The 21660-nt window shown below is 42.0% G+C and overlaps 1 protein-coding gene across 1 annotated transcript; it reads left to right on the plus strand.

The window, feature by feature from the left end:
• The first annotated feature begins 10904 nt into the window (after positions 1-10904).
• Positions 10905-18029, plus strand: TLR7 (toll like receptor 7). The gene is made up of 2 exons (XM_073327250.1): positions 10905-10985; positions 14652-18029. Exons 1-2 carry the CDS (start codon positions 10905-10907, stop codon positions 17799-17801), a joined length of 3231 nt encoding a protein of 1076 aa, XP_073183351.1. The 3' UTR covers positions 17802-18029.
• Positions 18030-21660: the final 3631 nt, after the last annotated feature.

Genomic DNA, 21660 nt, shown 5'->3' on the forward strand with positions numbered 1-21660 from the left:
CCTTTTTTTTTAAACCAGGAATAACAGTAAGTGTACAATAAATGTTTCTGGCAGAGTTGGGAACAGAGCTCAGGTCTCTAATATAGGAGATCCAAGCCTTATCCACTTAGCCACGTTATGTGGGTAGAAACTCTGGCAAGTCTCTGCACTTTAAAACTGAGATTACTCCTGCGGCTGTAACCTTTGTCTGTTCCATAGCTAGTCAGCCAGAGGAGAACAGCCTTCTACTGTTGCAAGCTAATATAATTACATGGTAGCGGTAGAGGTCTGTGGTACAGTTTTGAGGTCCTGGTTTCAAACTCCACTGATGACCCATGTGTAAGGTAACCATATTTATCCATGTGTGGCTGGCCCGAGTCCTTCCTGCCTACGCAGGACCAGCTTGACATCCCCCTCCCTGCCCCCGCATGGTCCTGGTCTGAGCGCCCCTACTGTCCCCCTTCCACCTGCGGTCCAAGTCTGAGCCCCCCTGCTGCCTACTTGTGCATGGTGAAAATGATACTTGCAGCCTGCTTTCCCCACCAGTGGGTCAGTGTAGCCCCACTGCCTGGGGGAGCAGAGATCCTCCAACACAGGCTGAGCGGGGACTGCCCCAGGCACTAGGCAGGGGCCACAGCAGGTATGTGGAGCGGTGGTAGTGTGCCGTGCTCCGGCTACTCACCTGTGCAAGGTAGGGGCAGTGGCTGGAGGGTGCAGCAGAGCAGAAGCAGCAATGGGAGGGCAGAAGCACTCTCACTGCCTATCCCTGGCACTGCTGTGGCCATGCTCATGCTGCTGACATTGGAGGAAGTGGCAAGGGAGATTCCAGCATAGCTGGCAACCAGACTTTGAGTATCTGGTCAATGTCTCTGACCAGACGCTGTCAGGTGCCCTTTCGACCAGACGTTTTGGTCGACATGGACACCTGGCAACCTTACACCCATCCCTACCCCTCTCTCACATATGGGGAGTGACCAACCAAACCCTCCCTGCCTGGTGCTCTTAGCCCTGCTGGGTCCCTGGAATGGGCCCCTATCTGCTACCCTGTGTTGCATCTTCCCAGCGTGAGGTCACCACCTGCTCCCACTAACTAGCCGCCGCAGCGCACAGCCAGCAGGAAACAGGCTGGGGAGCGGGGGCCCTGCTGGCTGACAGCTAGCACACAGTGGGGGCTGTGCTGGCAGACCAGCAGGAGCAGTCCCCAAGCTATATTTTCCTGCCACCAGCCTTGCACACCCATCCCCATTGTTGACACACCCTCCCCCCCCAATTCCCTCCCGCCATTGCTGGGCGAGCGGCTGGCAAGCAGGGATCTGGCCCCCAGCAGGACCTGTTGGTACTGAAATCGGGGGGATGCAGAAAATACAAGACAATTTGCCTCTATTTAGCAAAAAATTAGGCACTTGGCAGAGGACTTAAATACATTGACTGTCCTGTTAAAAATGGGCCATCTAGTCCCTACTTATGTGGTGTAGTGTTACAGTTGTACATGACAGAACTTGGATTTCTTAAAACAAACAACCCTCTGGTAGGAACTTACTATACAAAACCGCCCTGTGTTTTTATTAAAAATTAGACAGGCACGCAAGTTTGAAAACGCCAAAATTAAGATCTGTGTGGAATGTTAAGTTGTTTTGTGTATGCTTTATGGCAGTGTCTTCAATTACATGATCATGTACTATTCTCCCCCCCCCGGACCCATGCCTTTCAGTGCTTAAGTTGCAGACATGAAAAAATGTATTTCTGCATTCTTGTGGTAAAGCCTCCTTGGGTATTTTCCTACTATAAATATGTACATGAATTTACAGTAAAAACAATAATCACCTAAGCCAGTACAACAAACATCATATTCAAAGGCAAGAAGGGACCATTGTGATCATCTATGGCTTGTGCTATACAGAAGGTCAGACTAGAACTTCTCCAAAATATTTCTAGAGCATACCGTTTTTAAAAAAAACACCCATTCTTGATTTTAAAAATGGTCAGCGGTGAATTTACCACCCCACCTTGTACAACTTCTCTCTTGTGTGGAGAAAATGTTGTGTAAACAGAGTCATTAGGGAAGACCAACAAACTGTAGCTCTGTTGAGTGCCCCCACTGTCTGGGCAATGCACAGGTGGTCTTTAAGACAGGACTCCTATAATAAAAGGCTTTATAGAGCAAAACCAACACTTTGAATTATGTCTAGAAACCAGTGCCATTGTTGAATTTTTGTTGGCTAAGCACCCAACGCTCACTGACTTTCAAAGATGCTCCCTTTAAAAATATCCCCTTTAGTACATAGCCACCATTTTAACTCGTTTTAACTACTGTATAAACAAGTTTCCTTTTGGAAACCATAGTTATGCTAATTTCATTTCTCTAATTTTTTTTTCTAAACTGAATTTGGCAGTGACCCACCATGTAGCATTTAAGTTTCAATTCACCGTCAACTGAAACTGCCTGGTGACTGGAAAGGCACATTAGTGAAACGAAAAGTTCCCCCACCCCGCTGGGTGAGACATGTTTCAAACATCACACAATATAGAGAATGATACTGATTTAGAAACAGAGAGAGCGTACAAGCTCTCTCAGTGGTCTGGAACTTCAGACCTAAGGCATGCTTCTCAGAGGCACTGAATCATTATATTCAATGGGAATTGGGAATGTGCAGAACCTCTGAAAATAAGGCTGCTAGCACTTCTAGGAATCATAGTTTTAAATCACACTAGGACAACACAACCTTTCAGCCATCTGAGGTAGACAAATTAAATCCCATGCAATGTGTCATGTGGAGAGAGGAGATAAGGCCCTGACTGCTCTGTGTTGACAAAGAATCCATAGCACTGCTCATAAAAGTAAGCATTTGCCCCATGTCTGGCCAATTCTCCCTACTCAGCAGGAAAGTGCCCTCATTGTTCTATGAGGATATCTTTTCCGTCCATGGAAGTGGGCACAACCAAGAAAGGAGACACAGAAAACATATTTCCACCAAAACAAAACAAAAAAACCCAAAACTGCTGACCAATCCACAAGAGGCCCGAGACCTAAAAGGTTTATGCGGCATTAAGTGCTGTGACACTAGTCACAGAGTAGCTGATGGATATGAGCAACTGTCAGTTTTTCAGGGGTGCCCATCTATAAAGCCACCTGCATCTGTTGGACTGGAGACCAGAGGTTCCCCTTCCCCTGAATTTCATCATGCTCTTACTTAGCCATTTACAGTACTAATGTCACGTTGGGTAAAATCTTCAAAGTATGATACTTACCAGGTGATTTAACAGGTAGTCACCAAATTCTTAGAAAAAAATCTTGCTAGTTTTTTGATGAATATACAGTACAATAAAGCTTTACACCAAAATAGACAGATGCACCATGTGAACCCCAAAGAGAAATGGATAGGAAAATGGAGAAAAACGACAACAACAAATGGTCGCAGCAGATAACTATGGAACTGTAGGATCCTGGCTGATAACAGTTACAGAAATCATGGTGATAAGAACTAAAAATACTCAAGACAATACACAAAAGAGTACACATAGTAGGCCAGATGAGACTACAGAAGTCTCACCTCCAGCTGTGTAGAAACACAAACTTAGCTACATAATTAATTCAGTGCTTGCTTCTGCAACCCAGAATTAAATAATATTGCACTATAAATAAAAAGGACTGATGGTCCAAATTCAGCTGTTTGAGGCCCATGGCAATAAGAATTTAACCCACTTGGTTTTGTGCTGTACAATTGATACTTTTCCCAATACATAAATTTGTCCAAGTACAGGCCCAAATAATCTGTTTGCACTGGAAGATGACAAACACTTCATTAAAAAGTCACTTACAGAATCACTGTTCCACTGTCCCATTAAAATGCAGAGAGGCACTCTCAGAATACAGATTTAGACAATGGCAGCTCTTTTGTCTATTTACTAGAGCTGGATGGTGCGGCTAATTGGCTTTCCTATTGTCTAGACTTGACTGGGGTTTGAATGAAGTCTACTTAAGTGCAACATGGGTAGGAGACAGGTATTACTGGTTGTCTGGAGGGGAAGGAAAGCTGAAGGAATAGCAAAGGAGCATTCCTTCCTTGGCTGAAGAGACATTCCCATCTGCTGTTACTGTTAGTTGGTATCTGGGGAGCCTAAGAGCAAAAATTCCCCTACACCATGTGTGTAAGGAGGGTGCAACATCTTGTTTCAGATGTGGATATTACTACATTTTATTTATAGCATCTATCCCAGCTGCTAAGCATATTGCACATATTTTATTAAGATTGTTTTTATGTAAGTGTCCCATATCAGGTCCATAGTGAAACAGATGAATCAGAATTTCCTACATCTTTCCAAGCCTGTCTCAGTTATCCTTCTCTCAATCTCCTCCTCAGTCAACCCACATCTCCTCTTCAAGGAAAAGCCTGGGGAATATAGGTGATCCTTGTAACAAGTCTACAGAGGTCATCACATATGAGCTGTTGAGCCAAGAAAGAACATGAATTGCAGAGGCAAGTCCTTTTCCACCAGTCACCAAGAATGCTCCATCAGCCCCCTCTTATCCATGCTACTGCAAAAATCCAATCTGCAGGAGAGTTTGGCTGTACTTGAAAACTACTCAAACATTACTGAGTGCATCTTATTTATTTAGTACACCTTAAGGTGACCATATTATGTATGTATTTATGCCTTTGAAAATCTCCCCTAAATCAATAGGTTGCACAAAGCTTTTTTTAAACAGGCATGTAACTCTGCAGAGGTGGTTAACACTGTGATACTGACAGACCAGATGCCAGCTGTTGCCAAAGCTTTAGGACTCAACTGAGCACTGACAAATTCATTGCTGGAAACTAGTCTGGTTCACCTGTGTGATAATATGGTTAAAATGGGTATTGCACTTATAATAATGTGTTTAGACTTTATGAAATGCTTGTAAGATGCTGCCTGCATGAATCTCACTTGTAATATCTTTAGCACATGCTATAAGGTAATATTTAAGGGTTTTTTTGTTTTGTTTTGTAACTGTAAAAACATTTTCTCTGAAACTGTGAACCCAGTCCGGAGGATTATCTCCTGCCCACCAAGAAGGCTTGTCAAAACTAAATGGGCATTTGTGAGACATCACAATACAAAGACTGTTATTTTCCCCCTTACACTCATGAAGAGGCTATGTGCAAAAGGGCTCATCCCTTGAATTCTGGAAGAAGGAACTAAAAATAGCTGGTGAAAAATTTTCACTTCTTTTGCTGTTTGGATTCTCACAGGGCCAGAGCTACAAAACAGAAGCAGACCTCCAGAATCAACCTGGGTTAGCCCTGAGAGATATTCAGAGCAGATAGATTACAACTGTCACCTTTTGAAACCATAGACTGTAACTCATTTGTGTCTATATGCTTGCCTGCTTTACCCTTGTAATAACTCTCTCATTTCTTTCCTTAGTTAATAAATCCTTAGTTTACTATAGGATTGACTACAAGTATTCTCTTTGGTGTGAGAGAGAAGGTACAGATTGACCTGGGGTAAATGACTGGTCCTTTGGGACTGGGAGTAACCTGAATGTTTTGTGATCTTTGGTGTATAGCGACCATCTATCACTAAGTCCAGCTTGCCTGGGTGGCAAGATTGAGTCACTTGGGCATTGTACTCTATGTTAAGGCTGTTATAGTGCTTTAGGAGTTCACACTTATTACTGGATTGGTGAAATTTAATTATAGAACAATGAAATCAAGACCTGTGGGGGGCTGTGTCACCCTTGCCCTTCAACTTGGGGTGCCATGCAACGCCTTACTGTTGTAGCTCCAAACCTGCACCACTCACAAACAGTTTACCAGCGTGCAGGTCACTACCATATTGTGTGTGTGTGTAACTGCAGCCTGCTAGTCACACCCTGGCTCTCACCAGCTTGGGTTATACTCCAGGGTGACCCAACAAACGCCTGTCCTGGATTTTCTCCCAGAAATGTATGTCCTATACTGCCCAGCCCTCTCCTGGACAGTCCAAATATATTAAATCTGTTATTCCTTTAAGGGAATAATATACACACAGCTTGCCACCCTAAAAGGAATTACCCAGACACTTGAATTTAAACAAGTTTATTAACTACAACGAGAGAGATTTTAAGGGAGATGAGGCATGAGAGTAAGAAATGGTTACCAAATAAAGATAAAATGTTTTCTGGTACCCAGTTTAACAAAGTATATTCGATTTCAAGCAAAGTTTCTCACTGTATGCTTCCAACAGCATTACTGATCAAACTCTTCAGGTCAGGACGCCTCCCTCAGTGTCCAATGGCTGTTTCCTTTGTCTTCTCAAATGTGGAGAATGAGATGGGCCAGGGAGAGAGAGAAGGGTGTCTTGGGGTGTTTGACTCTCCTTTGTATAGTTTCAGTCCCTCTTTGAAAAGCATTTCCAGCTGGGAACGTAGAGACAGGGGGTCTGACGGAGGAAGCAGACATGCTGTTTTTTGCTAAAATGCAGATCTTTGTCCCTGCCCCCTTTTCTTGCCACAGAATAGCCACTTGCCACAGATGAGGGCCCATTAATTTTGTTGACACCTGGCTGGGGCATAAGCTTTCCCTTTATCTTTGAGAAATTGGTTTAGCGACTCCCCAGATTTATTTGGGAAACAGTTCTGTCATGCTTTCAGTTTATGTTCATAATGTTCATAAGTTCATTGATTTCATACATAATGTTGCTACATGGATTTTACCATGATATGACTGATCAGCAAGTTATGAGTTTTCAAATGATACCTCAGAAGGCATACTTAGTACAAAGATTATTACAATCATGTGTAGGGTGTGACTATGGGATGCATTCTGTCACAAGAACATACAACCAGTTTGGGGTCTCTGCTCTGCTTCTTGGCAGTCTGCCCTGAAGTTGGCACTCACAGTTGGGCCACTCCAGACACACACCTTGCAGGTTTAATGGACAGTCTCCCACTAAACTTCCGTTGGTGTTGGACCAGTCCCTTAATGAACATCCATTTTGTAGTAATAAATGCATCAAACAGATTATTTCCGCAGCACTAAAGGCATGCAATGAGCTTTAAAGATGAGTTAGAGATATGCAGGCTCTCAGGACTGATAGTCTGTTAAGTATTCTAACTGGACTGCCTACATAAATTAAGTGGAACCACTTACAAAGGTTTCAGAGTAACAGCCGTGTTAGTCTGTATTCGCAAAAAGAAAAGGAGGACTTGTGGCACCTTAGAGACTAACCAATTTATCTGAGCATAAGCTTTCATGAGCTGCATCCGATGAAGTGAGCTGTAGCTCACGAAAGCTTATGCTCAAATAAATTGGTTAGTCTCTAAGGTGCCACAAGTACTCCTTTTCTTTTTGCACTTACAAAGTATTTTTCCTTCTATAAAAATGTTGTTTACAGGTCTCACAGAACTAAGCAGAGTTTTAGCAAAGCTGATGCATTATTTATAATACCTGAAAGTGAAAGACTAAATGCACCATCTATGAATAGAAATGTCGAGCTGCCTGGGCCTATCAGCAAAACCAAATGTTATTGTATTGATAACATATCTTTAGGAATCAAGTACAGAATGTAGGCAACTATAGGCCTGATTGTGGTCACTTAATGCTCAGAACAAAATACCATTACGCCTCTTCCTGTCTTGGGAGGGGGAAAAGGACTTCAGAGGTGGGATGATCCAGTAGTTAGGGTGCTAGCCTTGGACTTGGAAGACCCAGGTTTAATTCCCTGCTCTGCCACAGCCTTCCTGTGTGACCATGGGCAAGTCACTTAGGCCCAGATCCTCCGAAGTATTTGGGTTCCTAACTCCTATTGATGTCTCTCTTTGATGATCTGGGCCTTAGTCTCTCTATGCCTCAGATCTCAATCTGTAAAACCGTGAGTTTAAATGCATTAAACAACTGTGAAGCACTCAGATACTATGGTAATGGGAGCCATGTTAGTACCCTAGATTGATCTATGTTAGGTGCTTACACCCGTGTAACTAGATCAGCTACTACAGTGTCCCACATCTTAGTTACCTTCCTTCAATGCCCCCATCCTTAAAAGACATTTCTTCCCCAAAGTCTTTCACTGTTAATTCGCCAGGGCAAGAAATTAAAAATCCAAAATAATCCACAGTGGTGAGCTAGTCTGTTTTGCGTCTGATTCCTGTTACCTTTTTTATTTAAACTGTAAGCCTTTTAGGCTTGGGAATATGTCTGTTTATTATACAACTTCAGATATACTGGTGGTGGTCAAAAAGGGGCCTGATTGTTGATTTTGCTAGGAGGAGGACTGAACCCTAACTAATCATAGTTAAATTTCCAGTTCTAAACTATCTTCATGTCAGGATCCTCTCTCTATTCACGCTGCTTCTAACAACATTGCCAGCTTAGAAAGAGGAAGTTGAACTTGTGCAAATCTGGGTCATCTGAGTGGATGTTGTTCCTTTCTAGCAACCCGCTTCTCCCTACCCAGTAAATACTCCTTAAGTATTTTGGCATTGCACACCCATTGTGGTCACCCATGTTGCCTCAGCTGGGCTTCTTAGGAGATTCTTGGAGAAGGAGTCATCATAGCCAATCCAGCTGCTGAAGGTATGACTGAGAGAGAAAGAGAGATTGTATTTGGATAAAATAGACCATTTGAAAAGGAAGCTATACAAAAACATGGCAAACTTGACAATGAATTGCTATACAGAATCTGTGACAGTGCACCTCTTCTTCATGAGCAAATGTGGACTCTGGGGAAAGGGGGAAATAAGTACAGGTAAAACCCTGAGCTATTTTTATCAGGAGGTAGAGGGTGGGCTGGAATAAATGAGGTCCCAAAGGTTTAATTTAAATATAACTTTGAAGAAGTGAGTAGCAGCAGCTGTTTCACATGTAATTGATTTCTCAAGTTTCATCTTGACTGAAGAAACGATAGTATCCGAACGTTATTTGGTGTCTCAGTGAGTTATGCCATTTTGTGCTTGCTTCTGTACCTGAGCTGAAGCAGTGGACACTCCTTTCAAGCTGTTGTGTCTCCCTTTGATTTGCAGTTTTCGCCAGGGAAAAGTCATCTCTAAGTCTTGGAAGAACACAGGAAATGGTAGGTTCAGCTTCCACTTTAAGCATATTCTTAGAGCTCTGTGGAATGGGAACTGCAACGTGGGTGAGAGAGGAGTTTTTCAGACTATCCCTTTCCTTACCAACACCAATTTCATAATTTGTCATAATGATTATAGTTGGCATTACACAATAACACGGATCAGGGGACAGATAACGTTTGCTCCTACTATTTTATTGCAAGTTTTTAGTATGATAGCATGTTAATAACAATATCCTCTTCCAGAATGTTCATATCCCTTGGGATGCTATTTTCTCTCTCTGCTCCAATTATATTTTGCCTTTAAAATCTGTATGAAACAACTTCAAAGAAGGATGATAAAAGTCCATTTAGAAAATATCCCCAGTGCATTGTTTCTGAATATTTGATGAATACTGTAAGTCAGATGTGGATTCGATAGGGTTTATACAAGTCATAATTGGTCCTTCCATTGTCATGGACAGCCACATGGTCAGATTATAAAAATACGTTTATTTACGTGTAACAGTGAAATGCCTGCATTTGCCTAGAGAATAGATCACTTGATCAAATGTTAATCAGGCAGAAAGAGGCCCTTTTTGCGCTTCCTACAATAGCAACAAACTGGCTACGCAGAAAACAACGGCAACGGTTGCGGCTACTGGTTTTAACTTCAGTTTCTTTTACTCTGAAGACTTTGACACAAATGATTATTGCTAATGCATTTTCCTTTCTACAGCGATCTGGGAAAGACACTGTTCTTGTTTGTATTATCGTAGTCTGTGGTGTGGTCTAATTCGAGAGACCGTTTCTTAACAAAAGAGCTTACAATCAAAATAGATAAGACAGATGAATGGTGAGGAAAGAAAGGAAGTGGCACTTCCCCCATTTCATGGATGGGAAACTGAGCACAGACACATTAAGGGCCAGATTTTTAAAGGTATTTAGGCACCTAAAGATGCAGAAATCAATAAGAGATAGGTGCCTAGTGAGATTTTCAAAAGTACCTAGCTGCACTTTAAGCACTTAATACACCTTTAGAAATTTGGGCCTAAGTAGCTTGCCCAGGATCACACAGGAAGCCTGTGAAATAGGCGCTGACTCTGTGGGTGCACTGGGCCTCAAGCACCCACTGAAAAAAAATAGGAGGGGGGTGCTCAGCTCACGATCTGCCCGAGGACCCGCCCCCACTTGGCCTCTTGTCCCCAGGGCTCCTGCCGCCGCTCACATAGGGTGGAGAGGAGTGAGCAGTGGGCGGGACCTCAGGGGGAAGAGGCTGAGTGGGGATGGGGCCTCAGGGCAGAATGCAGGTGGAGCTGGGCCCCTCCTACATGTGGGCATAGATCCATTGTAAACCCAGTACTGCCCTCACGAGCCACAGTGTTGCTGACCGTTTCATCTAGAAAGTTACAGTGAGATGTAATGTGTTTAAACTGGGTTATTACTGAAGACAGCTTATAGGTGAGTGCAATGATTTTAATATATTGTCATTTATAATATAATTATGTAGTTCATTACTATCTTAATAATGATTAAATTATTAAGATACCAATGATAGACACATATTCAATAACTAGAATATAAAAGAAGTGTATAAATATGCTGAAAATAGCCTCCCCCCCACACCCCTCTTCAAAATCACCTACCAGCAAAACCAAAAGTCTGTGCCTGTGACAGTGCTAAGAATTGAACCCAGGTTTCCCAAGTACAGTCCAATACCTTAATCACAGCACCATCCTTCTTCTCTAAGGAATGCATCTAAAAAGTGTCAAAGATCAGGTTTGAATAAAATGTCTAAATTGTCCATAGTGAACCATCATAGCGAAGAATCCAACAGCATTTCTGTTACAGCAAGACCTGTTCAAACCTGAACTTGAAAGTTGGAGTTCCAACACACATACATTGGTCTTTGTTGGGGAATGGGAGAAGGACTGGCATCCTTATGCCCTGTTCTTCTCTTCATCCTGACATGTGATGGTGCCTCTCTGGTCTTCTGCCAGGTAAGCCCCTTGAAACACACTGCTCCCACTCCCAGCAGGCTCTTTGAGCTACCCACAATGAAACTCCCACTCACTGAGTGACCTCCATGGCAGACACACCCCATAATTCTGGAGAGGAGCTAGGGAGCCTGAGGCTTCTTTAGTAACCTTGTGCTAGAGATTGTGAACATCTCTTCCAGCTCTCATGATTGGTGTATAGCCTCAGGTATCCTGCTCATGGTTCTGGAGAAGACCCTGCTGTCAGTAGAGGAGCAGCTTTTTATAGCTTACCCTTTTGGTAGCAATTTTCATTATTCTAATAATCATTTATGTATTTTCTCATCCCTTATAAAAGTTACCAATCACTTATGTGCTGTTATTGAGTTTACTAAATGTGCTCCTTAAAATGAAGTGATGCATAATATTGTTGAAATTTTTCTCTTGCAACTTTTTTAACAAAAATAATTCCTTTTCCAACCAAATGAAGATTTCAATGGGTAATTTTTCATCCTGTTCAAAGTTCTCAGTTAATTTTTTCAGGGTTTTTTTTTTCCAGTTAATTTGGCTTTCAGTTAATTTTTTTTTAAAAAATGTGTCCCCCACCCCCCTTATCTCCCTTTTTTCCTCCTCCATCACCACCTCCGTTGTTTATTAATGAAAAATATTGAGTTGGGGGAGTGATTTTTTTTTCCTCTACAGATTACCTCATTACCTCAGCCTGGAGGTTGCAACCAATTTCTCTTACTCTAAGGCTATATGGAAGTGTGGGAGGGTTCTGGCACCTTTTGGTGTTGTCAGATGGAGTCACCCATTTGAATGAAAGGTTGAGGTTCCTCAGGAATGTAGAGAACTGATCTGAACCTCATGTAAAAATAAATGAAATTTGTCTCATTGACATAAAACATCTCCTAGGACACAATCCAGCTGCCATTGAAGTCAATGGCAAAACTCCTATTGACTTCAATTGGATGCAGATCAGGTAAATGACTCTTTATGTTCCTACTTTAGTACTGAAGCTTTATATTGGAAAGTTGACAGAATAAATCTCCTGAAGTTCTTAAACCAAGTGTTGATTTTAGAGAACAGAAATGCAGTGTCACATGAGAGCCGTTCCATCTATTTCTTATGGTTGGTCTCCTTTCAGTTCTTGTTAACTCCTTTGTATACATCTGGGGCTGGCTATTTTAGGTAACAATGAAATACAATATGGCCAGGGTGGAGGAGCAGCAGGGGAGCAACTTAAGTGAGCACAACATATATAACATGAAAACCTAAATATTCAAAATGCCTATGTTACCTACCAAGTGTGTCTGAATTAGTGCTCAACAGCATTTTCCCAGACTTTCAGTTTAACAGGTGGCTTGTAGTAACAAAAAGATGTTCACATGATCAAACAGGAGTGAAGAAACACTTGGGCATACCTAGTGGCATCTGTTTAAGCATCTGATTCTCAATGTAATTAGCTGCTTAATTGAACTTCCACATTCAGTCAATACATTCTCTCATGTAATTACTTGATTCATTAAAAAGCACTGGGTGTAATGTTTTGTTCTCCATTCCTTACACATCAAATTACTGAGGGAGAAATGTTAATTATGAATTTTTTTAAAGTTTTCAAAAAAAATCCAGATAAAAGCCAGTCCCAAAATAACACAATAAATAAGGATAGTTAAAATTGTATTGAAATTCAGGTGATTGACAACTTCAATGAATAATATTACTTGAAAAAAAAAATAGTGACTGCACATGAAAGAAGGAAATATCCACTAGAATACTGAGAAATGTTACTTCCCCATTCCAGTCCTCCTCCCTCCCCAATACAAATATAAATAAAAAGAGTAGCCAAAATCACAAATATAGGTGTGAAAAGAGAGCTCATTTGGGGAGAATCTGTGAACTTTGAAATGTCTGTGGGTTTTGGCTCTCTTATTTAGCTATTATTATTTGTTAAAGGGACACAGCCAATTTAAAAGTACACCTCTGCTTGATTCTTTTTAACCTATCATTGTTACATCAGCACCTTAGTTTACTGGCCTGAATTTTCAAAAGTATATAGTGACAGTATATCTTGTTTTGATTTTAAAGGGTGTTGATCACATACCTGCTGAAAATCAGGCCCCTTTAATTTGTGTCAAGTTGGGCACCCAGGTCACTAGTCACTTTTTGAAAATTTACAGTTTGACCACATGGAGATCAACCCAGGACGTGAATGAAACACACTAGAGGACGGATGTCCTCTGATCTGCAGCTTTGCACTATAGAACTTTCAGTGTGCAGTAGCGGATCCACTCAACAACTTCGTGTGCAGCAGGCTAGGCTAGTGTGCTGGTGGAGTGTGCTAGTGTGCTCCTCCATCACCACCTCCGTTGTTTATTAATGAAAAATATTGAGCACACTAGCCTAGCCTGCTGCACACGAAGTTGTTGAGTGGATCCGCTACTGCACACTGAAAGTTCTATAGTGCAAAGCTGCAGATCAAAGTGCGCTAGGGAACTTTTAGTGTGTGACAAGGGGTCCGTACGGCCAGTTAGCGCACAGCAGTCTTGTATGCAGTAGACGTACACCCCAGCTTGCCACCTACTAAGTCTCCGTATAGACAAGCCCTTACTCCACTGTAAACTGAACCCGAGTATCTTACAAACAAAACCACCCTATTTTTTTCATTTGTTTATTTTGTGCATTTGACAGCAATTTGTGCATTAGTCATTTCACTGCTTCCTTTTGTACAGCTACAACTTACCATGCATTGAAAATGAACTCTGAAACATTTCTCCTATACCTTTAAATGTAATATTACTACATTCTCCAACGATATACAGAAGTACAATATAGGGGAAAATCATGAGTATGAAAAGAAACAAATGTCAGATCTCTCCTTGCTGAGTTAACATATGCAGCTGGACTGTTTTGATAGCTTTCTATGTGGGGTTTATTTAACCCTTTTAAATTGAGCTACCTAATTCCACACAATGTCAAGTATTGGGGGTAGCCGTGTTAGTCTGTATCCAAAAAAACAAATTTAAAAGTAGCCATACTTGAACAAAAAAAACTTCAGAAACAGACTTCAAAGAGAAACAGCAGAACTAAAATTCATTTGCAAATTTAACACCATTAATTTGGGCTTGAATAGGGACTGGGAGTGGCTGGCTCATTACAAAAGCAGCTTTGACTCTCCTGGAATTGATACCTCCTCATCTATTGTTGGGAGTGGACTACATCCACCCTGATCGAATTGGCCTTGTCAACACTGGTTCTCCACTTGTGAGGTAACTCCCTTCTCTTCATGTGTCAGTATATTTATGTCTGCATCTGTAATTTTCACTCCATGCATCTGAAGAAGTGGGGTTTTTACCCATGAAAGCTTATGCTCAAATAAATCTGTTAGCCTCTAAGGTGCCACCAGACTCCTTGTTCTAATTCCGCACAAGTCTTCAGATGGATTTCTCTGGGCCTACATGAGTATAACATAGCTGTGCACGGAAATGGAGATTAACCAAAGAGAATTCCCAGGCACATGAATTTCATTTGTCTTTCACAACACTTTTGAGTAAGTTCTTTAATGTTCTTTAGCGCTTTGTTGAATAGAGAATTTTGGGATCTAACATTTAATAGTTAAAAGGGAAAAATAATTGTAGATGTATATTGCAGCTGTACTAAATCATTGTGCGTTTCTTTCCTTCTTTTCAGGCCTTTCACACATGGCCCTCAAACAGATTGCGCTTCCTCTTTCTCTTCCTGTTTTCCAAGCTGCTGTCAGCCAGATGGTTTCCTAAAAGCTTACCCTGTGATGTGAAAGTAGAAGCTTCAAAAGCCAATGTGATAGTGGACTGCAGTGATCGTCACCTCACTGAAATCCCACACGGGATTCCTCTGAACACCACCAACCTGACTCTCACCATTAACCATATTCCAAACATTTACCCAACATCCTTTGTCCATCTTGATAATCTTTTGGAGATTGATTTCAGGTGCAACTGTGTGCCTGTTCGACTGGGGCCAAAGGATCATGTGTGCACCAGGAGACTGCAAATCCAGAACAGCAGCTTTGCCACTCTTACAAAGTTAGAGTCATTGTACTTGGATGGAAATCAGCTATCAGAAATACCTCGGGGGCTTCCTTCTAATTTACGCCTGCTGAGCCTCGAAGCAAACAGCATTTTTTCCATCACAAAAGAGAATCTGTCAGAACTTGGAAACATAGAAATGTTGTATCTGGGACAGAACTGCTATTACCGTAATCCGTGCAATGTTTCATTTGAAATTGAAGAAGCAGCCTTCCGGGACTTGAGAAATTTAACAGTATTGTCCCTGAAAGCCAATAATTTAACCTACATTCCACACAATTTGTCATCCACTTTAAAGGAACTGTACCTTTACAATAACATGATTCAAAAAGTTCAGGAGCATGATTTAAATGACCTTTACAATTTGGAAATTCTTGATTTAAGTGGCAACTGCCCTCGCTGTTACAATGCCCCATTTCCGTGTACTCCGTGCCCTAATAATGCCCCAATTTGGATCCATCACAAGGCCTTTGATGCCTTAAAAGAATTAAAAATTCTGCGCCTTCACAGTAACTCCCTTCACAATGTACCCAGTAGCTGGTTTAAGAACACCAAGAATCTCAAAGTGCTTGACCTTTCCCAAAATTTCCTGGCCAAAGAAATTGGAGAAGCTTGTTTTTTGAACTTTATCCCCAACCTCGTAGAGCTGGATCTGTCCTTTAATTTCGAACTTCAGGTTTATTCTTCATTTTTGAACCTGTCTAAGACATTTTCCTCTCTCACACACCTGGAAATTTTGAGGGTTAAGGGTTATGTCTTCAGAGAATTGAGTCAAGAAAACCTACGTCCATTGCTTCATCTTAGAAACTTGACAGTTTTGGACCTGGGAACTAATTTTATCAAACTCGCTAACCTGAGTATGTTTAAAAAATTCCCATCTCTTAAAATGATAGACCTCTCAGTAAATAAAATATCTCCTTCTTCAGGTGAATTCAATAATCATGGTTTTTGTTCTATCCCCATGGCTTCAGTAGACCAATACAAAAGCCGAATGCTGCAGGAAATGCATTATTTCCGGTATGATGAGTATGGGCGAAGTTGTAAATCCAAAGACAAAGAGGCTGCTTCCTTCCAACCTTTTGTTAATGAGGACTGCCTCAGTTATGGGGAAACTCTGGATCTAAGCAGAAACAACATATTTTTTATCAACCCCTCTGACTTCCAGCATCTCACTTTCCTCAAATGCCTCAACTTGTCAGGTAATGCTATCAGCCAGACTTTGAATGGAAGTGAGTTCTACCCTCTCTCTGGACTGAAATATCTGGATTTTTCTAACAATCGGATTGATTTGTTGTACTCAACTGCCTTCCAGGAACTGAAAGATCTGGAAATTCTAGACCTGAGCGGTAACAAACATTATTTTCTGGCAGAAGGTATTACTCACATGCTTGATTTTACAAAGAATTTGACCTTTCTGAAGAAGCTGATGATGAATGGGAATGAAATTTCCACTTCTACTAATATGGGGATGGAAAGTCATTCTCTTCAGACTTTGGAATTCAAAGGAAATCACTTAGATGTTTTATGGAGGGATGGGGATACTAGATACTTGTCATTTTTCAAGAATCTGACCAGCCTAGAGCAACTGGACATTTCCTACAACTCTCTGAGTTTTTTGCCTCCTGGTGCTTTTGAAGGCATGCCTCCACGGCTCAAGGTACTCATCTTAACCAATAACATGCTGAAGACTTTCAACTGGGGGAAACTCCACTTTTTGGAGAAACTGGAAACCTTGGATCTTAGCAATAATCTGTTGAGTACTGTCCCCCGGGAGCTGTCCAATTGCTCTGCAACCCTCCACAAACTGATACTACAGAACAATAGGATCCGACGGCTGACCAAGTACTTTCTCAGAGATGCCTTCCAGTTAAAACACTTGGATCTCAGCTCAAACAAAATCCAAATAATTAAGAAATCTAGCTTCCCAGAGAATGTTATCAGCAATCTGGAGATGTTGCTTTTACATGGCAACCCTTTCAAGTGCATTTGTGATGCTGTGTGGTTTGTTTGGTGGATCAACCAGACTGAGGTTACAATTCCTCTGCTGGCCACAGATGTGACCTGTGCAGGCCCAGGAGCACATAAAGGTAAGAGTGTGATTTTCTTGGATCTGTATACCTGCGAACTGGACTCCTCTCATGTGATCCTGTACTCTCTGACAGCATCAGCTATCCTGTGTCTGATGGTATTTACAGTTACAAGTCACCTCTACTTCTGGGATATGTGGTATAGTTACCATTTCTGCACTGCCAAGATAAAGGGCTATCGGCGTTTACATTCACCAGAAACTTGCTATGATGCTTTTGTTTCCTACGATAATGAAGATCCAGCTGTAGCTGAATGGATCTTGAAAGAATTAGTTGAAAACCTGGAAGATCAAAAAGATAAACAGTTCAATTTATGTTTGGAAGAAAGAGATTGGCTGCCGGGGCAACCAGTTTTGGACAATCTTTCCCAGAGCATACAACTGAGCCGAAAAACCGTATTTGTGCTGACTAACAAGTACACAACAAGTGGCAACTTTAAGACAGCATTTTACATGGCACACCAGAGACTTATGGATGAAAAAGTAGATGTGATTATCTTGATATTTCTTGAGAGAGCTCTGAAGAAGTCCAGGTACCTCCGGCTGAGGAAAAGGCTGTGTAGTAGCTCTGTCCTAGAGTGGCCAACCAATCCTCAGTCCCAGTGTTATTTCTGGCAGTGTCTGAAAAATGCATTGGCGACAAACAATGACATGACCTACAACAAACTGTTCCAAGAGACTGTGTAGCTCTCCCATGCCCTGTACAATCTTAGTATGATACTGAGTAGACTGGAAAAAGAAAAGGAGCACTTGTGGCACCTTAGAGACTAACCAATTTATTTGAGCATAAGCTTTCGTGAGCTACAGCTCACCTCATCGGATGCACCAAATACAGACTAACACGGCTGAGTAGACTGGGTGATACTGAAACTCCAATTTTACTTGAAGGTTTCAAAGCATGGGAGATAACTTAAGCCTGACATTATATCAAAAGTTAAATGCACATAACATTGGAAAGACAGTATTTTACTTGACTCCCTGCAACATGACGGCCTTACATTTAATCATCACCAGTTGCCAACCAGACTGTTTCAATGACATGCACCTTACCAGGCACTTAGAGATCAAACGCACTACCAGCTGGAAGACTCAGGTTTGGAACAGAATCATAGCTTCCAGTTTTCAGTTCAGTGGAGGCTGAGAGCTTCTCCTCTAGGTTGGCTCAAATATCTCTGAGACCACTTACTTGTGTTACTGTATTACATGGAATACAAGGAGAAGTTTAGCTGTGTCTGAAACTGGTGCTCTTTGGATCATTGTTAGATTAAATAGTATTCTCATATAAAACTGTAGCTCATCAACCTAAAGCAGCACCAAACCCTGCTAAAACAAAAGATGCAAAACCTGTAGACATACTTCCACTGCTACGATGATCAATACTCCCCACAACACACCTTTCAAGGTCCATGAGCTCTACACGTGCCTATCACAAGATGTACCTCATCCAGTGCACTAGATGCTTCAATAACAACTGTGTGGGTGAAACCAGACAATCACTATGCTCTCAGATGAACTCATACTGAAAAATGACAAAAACACCATATCGCCTGTGGGTGAACACTCTTCACAGAACAATCATTCTACATCTGACCTCTCAGTCCTCATTCTCGAAGGAAACCTGCCCAATATCTTCAAAAGACGAGCCTGGGAGCTTAAATCCATAACTTCACTAGACACTAAAAATCATGGACTGAATAAAACACTGTATTTATGGCTTATTACAGCAATCTATAAGCCACTAACAACCCCTTTCTCTTGCCCCCAGGTGCCTTTTTTCCCCTCCCTTCCTTCTCACCTCCCTTCTCTGCAATGACTGTAGGAGTGTTCAAGGCACTTCATTCAAGGCACTTCGCCTTGAATGGTCCCTTGAAATATGTGTTAACTACTTATGCTAAACAATCTGTTCCACCTTGTATTTAACTGTGACACTGAGTATGTTTCCCAGACCTGAAGAAGAGCTCTGTGTAAGCTTATAAGAACGGCCATAATGGTCAGACCAAAGGTCCATCTAGCCCAGTATCCTATCTTCTGACAGTGGCCAATGCCAGGTGCCCAAGAGGGAATGAACAGAACAGGTAATCATCAAGTGATCCATCCCCTGTCGCCTATTCCCAGCTTCTGGCAAACAGAGGCTAGGAACACCATCCCTGGCCATCCTGGCTAATAGCCATTGATGGAGTTATCCTCCATGAATTTATCTAGTTCTTTTTTGAACCCTGTTATAGTCTTGGCCTTCACAACATCCTCTGGCAAGGAGTTCCATAGGTATTTCTGTGTGTTGGGTGAAAAAATACTTCCTTTTGTTTGTTTTAAACCTGCTGCCTATTAATTTCATTTGGTGGTCCCTAGTTCTTTTGTTATGAGAAGGAGTAAATAACATTTCCTCATTTACTTTCTCCACACCAGTCATGATTTTTATAGACCTCTATCATGTCCCCTCTTAGTTGTCTCTTTTCCAAGCTGAAAAGTCCCATTCTTATTAACCTCTCCTCATACAGCAGCCGTTCCATATCCCTAATCATTTTTGTTGCCCTTTTCTGAACCCTTTCCAAGGCCAATAGATCTTTTTTGAGATGGGGTGACCACATCTACACACATGGGCGTACCATGGATTTATATAGAGGCAATATGATCTTTTCTGGCCTATTATCTATCCCTTTCTTAATGATTCCCAACATTCTGTTCACCTTTTTTACTGCCGCTGCACATTGAGTGGATATTTGCAAGCTTGTCTCTCTTACCAACAGAAGTTGGGCAAATAAACAATAATTACCTCACCCACCTTGTCTCTAATATCCTGGAACCGACACGGCTACAACACTGCATACAATACATGCATACATGAAGTGGAATATGTAACATGAAGTGCAGGAGGTTGTTCTGCCAAAGGAAGCTGTGTTCACTGGCTTCCCCCACAACCATCTCCATGCCCTTTTCCATAACATGCCATATACGTGGAATGGCCTCCCATTGCTGGGCACAGGGGAAGGAGGCAGGAACAGATGAGTCTCATTGCTCCAGCCTCCTATTTTCACTTGCCAAGGGTGAGGGTGAGAGAAAATGCTCTGTTTCCACCTGATTTGGGCTAGTGGCACCTAGGCCCCGTCTTCAGCCCGTCACACATCAGGGAGAGAATGAGAAGACATCCCTGTGCTTCTCCCCCTATTTCACTGAGCTGGAGGCCACATGAAGGGTGTGGAGTCTGTATGTCGATGAGCGTAAAGAAGGGTAATGTTCCATAAGTGTTGGTTTGGGTTGTATAGATGATTCCCAGACACAACACAGGAGCAGCGATAAGCAAAACTCAGGAGTGACTGGGTGTGGGGATGTTCAGGCACAGCAGGATCCGCCTTGAGAAGTGACCAGTGTGCCTCTTCCAGGCAGCGCATTAACCACAGACTGAGCCAGCGCTCATTGTCTACATGTGAATCATTGCAGGAGTAGCAAATAACAGCATTCACATGTCACCACCCTCTCATGCTCGCCCTCCGCCCCTGCACCAAATACGCAGACATGGGGGTTGAGAGAAGACTGAAATGCCAAAACCTTTACATTCCCTTCCTGCTCCTTATTGGATGCCCTATAATATTTGTGTATGTAACTGAACCTGTGTAGTTTACTGTATTCAACTGTTGTTCCATTCTCCCGTCAATCTGCACATGTGGAATGTTCTGCATTCTCAATAGTACAGCATTTCACCCGTGGGATAACAAGCATTTTTCTACAAGTTGTGATTTTTCCATTCAGTTACACCATAGAAGATGTTTAAAAAAGAAAGTGGGGTGTGAGGAAAGGGAACAGCTCCTATCCAACCTGAGCTGAGGGGGTGGGGGTGAGGGGGTGGAGGAGGAGAACCAGCTGTGAATAACTTAGGAAAAAAGGAAACTAACCCACATCCTCCTCCTCTTCATTTCCATTCTCGCAGCTGGGAAGTTACAGTGAATTCATAACGAGCTACCAACCCATTCAGATGAAGCAGCAATTTATGCTTCTCTCTGAACTATTGCTGCAGATTGCTCATGGACTAAACCACAGACTGTGCCTTGGTTTATAGTTGGGTCACATTCTGAAGAGGATCATTGCACGCATCAGATCTAAAGACTTTAAAAAAAATGTTTAACTAAAGTACAAGATAGCAACTCCCAGAAAAAAGTACCTGGGCCCAGATGCTGCAAGGTATTTAGGAGTCTAACACCCACTGATTTCAATGGGAGTTAAGCACCTAAGTAACTTCGAAGGTCTGGGCCCCGGTCACCGTCCTGGTGGATCTCAGCCCCACCTACCCCCTGCTTGTAAGAAAAAAAAGGAAATGAACATAATTATATGCAACAGATTGTTAGTAAATGCCCTAAATTGTTTAGAACTTGGATACCTCAGAGAAGAGAATGACAGTGAAGATCAGTTGAGGGGCTTGAGCCCTCTGCCTTAACTGTGAGAGGGCCTCAGCATGGAACTTGTTTACCCTGTTGGCCTACCAGAGCTAGATTCACAAATAGACTTAGGCACCTAACTGCCTCTTTAGGCCCCTAAATCAACATTTAGGTGC

Source organism: Lepidochelys kempii, chromosome 1 (assembly GCF_965140265.1).
Source record: "Lepidochelys kempii isolate rLepKem1 chromosome 1, rLepKem1.hap2, whole genome shotgun sequence".
In the NCBI taxonomy this organism is placed as follows: domain Eukaryota; kingdom Metazoa; phylum Chordata; order Testudines; family Cheloniidae; genus Lepidochelys; species Lepidochelys kempii.

Excerpts from the sequence above, each read along its gene's own strand:
- TLR7 (XM_073327250.1), top strand. The coding sequence starts at position 10,905 with ATGGGAGAAGGACTGGCATCCTTATGCCCTGTTCTTCTCTTCATCCTG. Across the intron at positions 10,986-14,651 it reads CCTCTCTGGTCTTCTGCCAG|GCCTTTCACACATGGCCCTC; the intron begins GTAAGCCCCTTG and ends CCTTCTTTTCAG.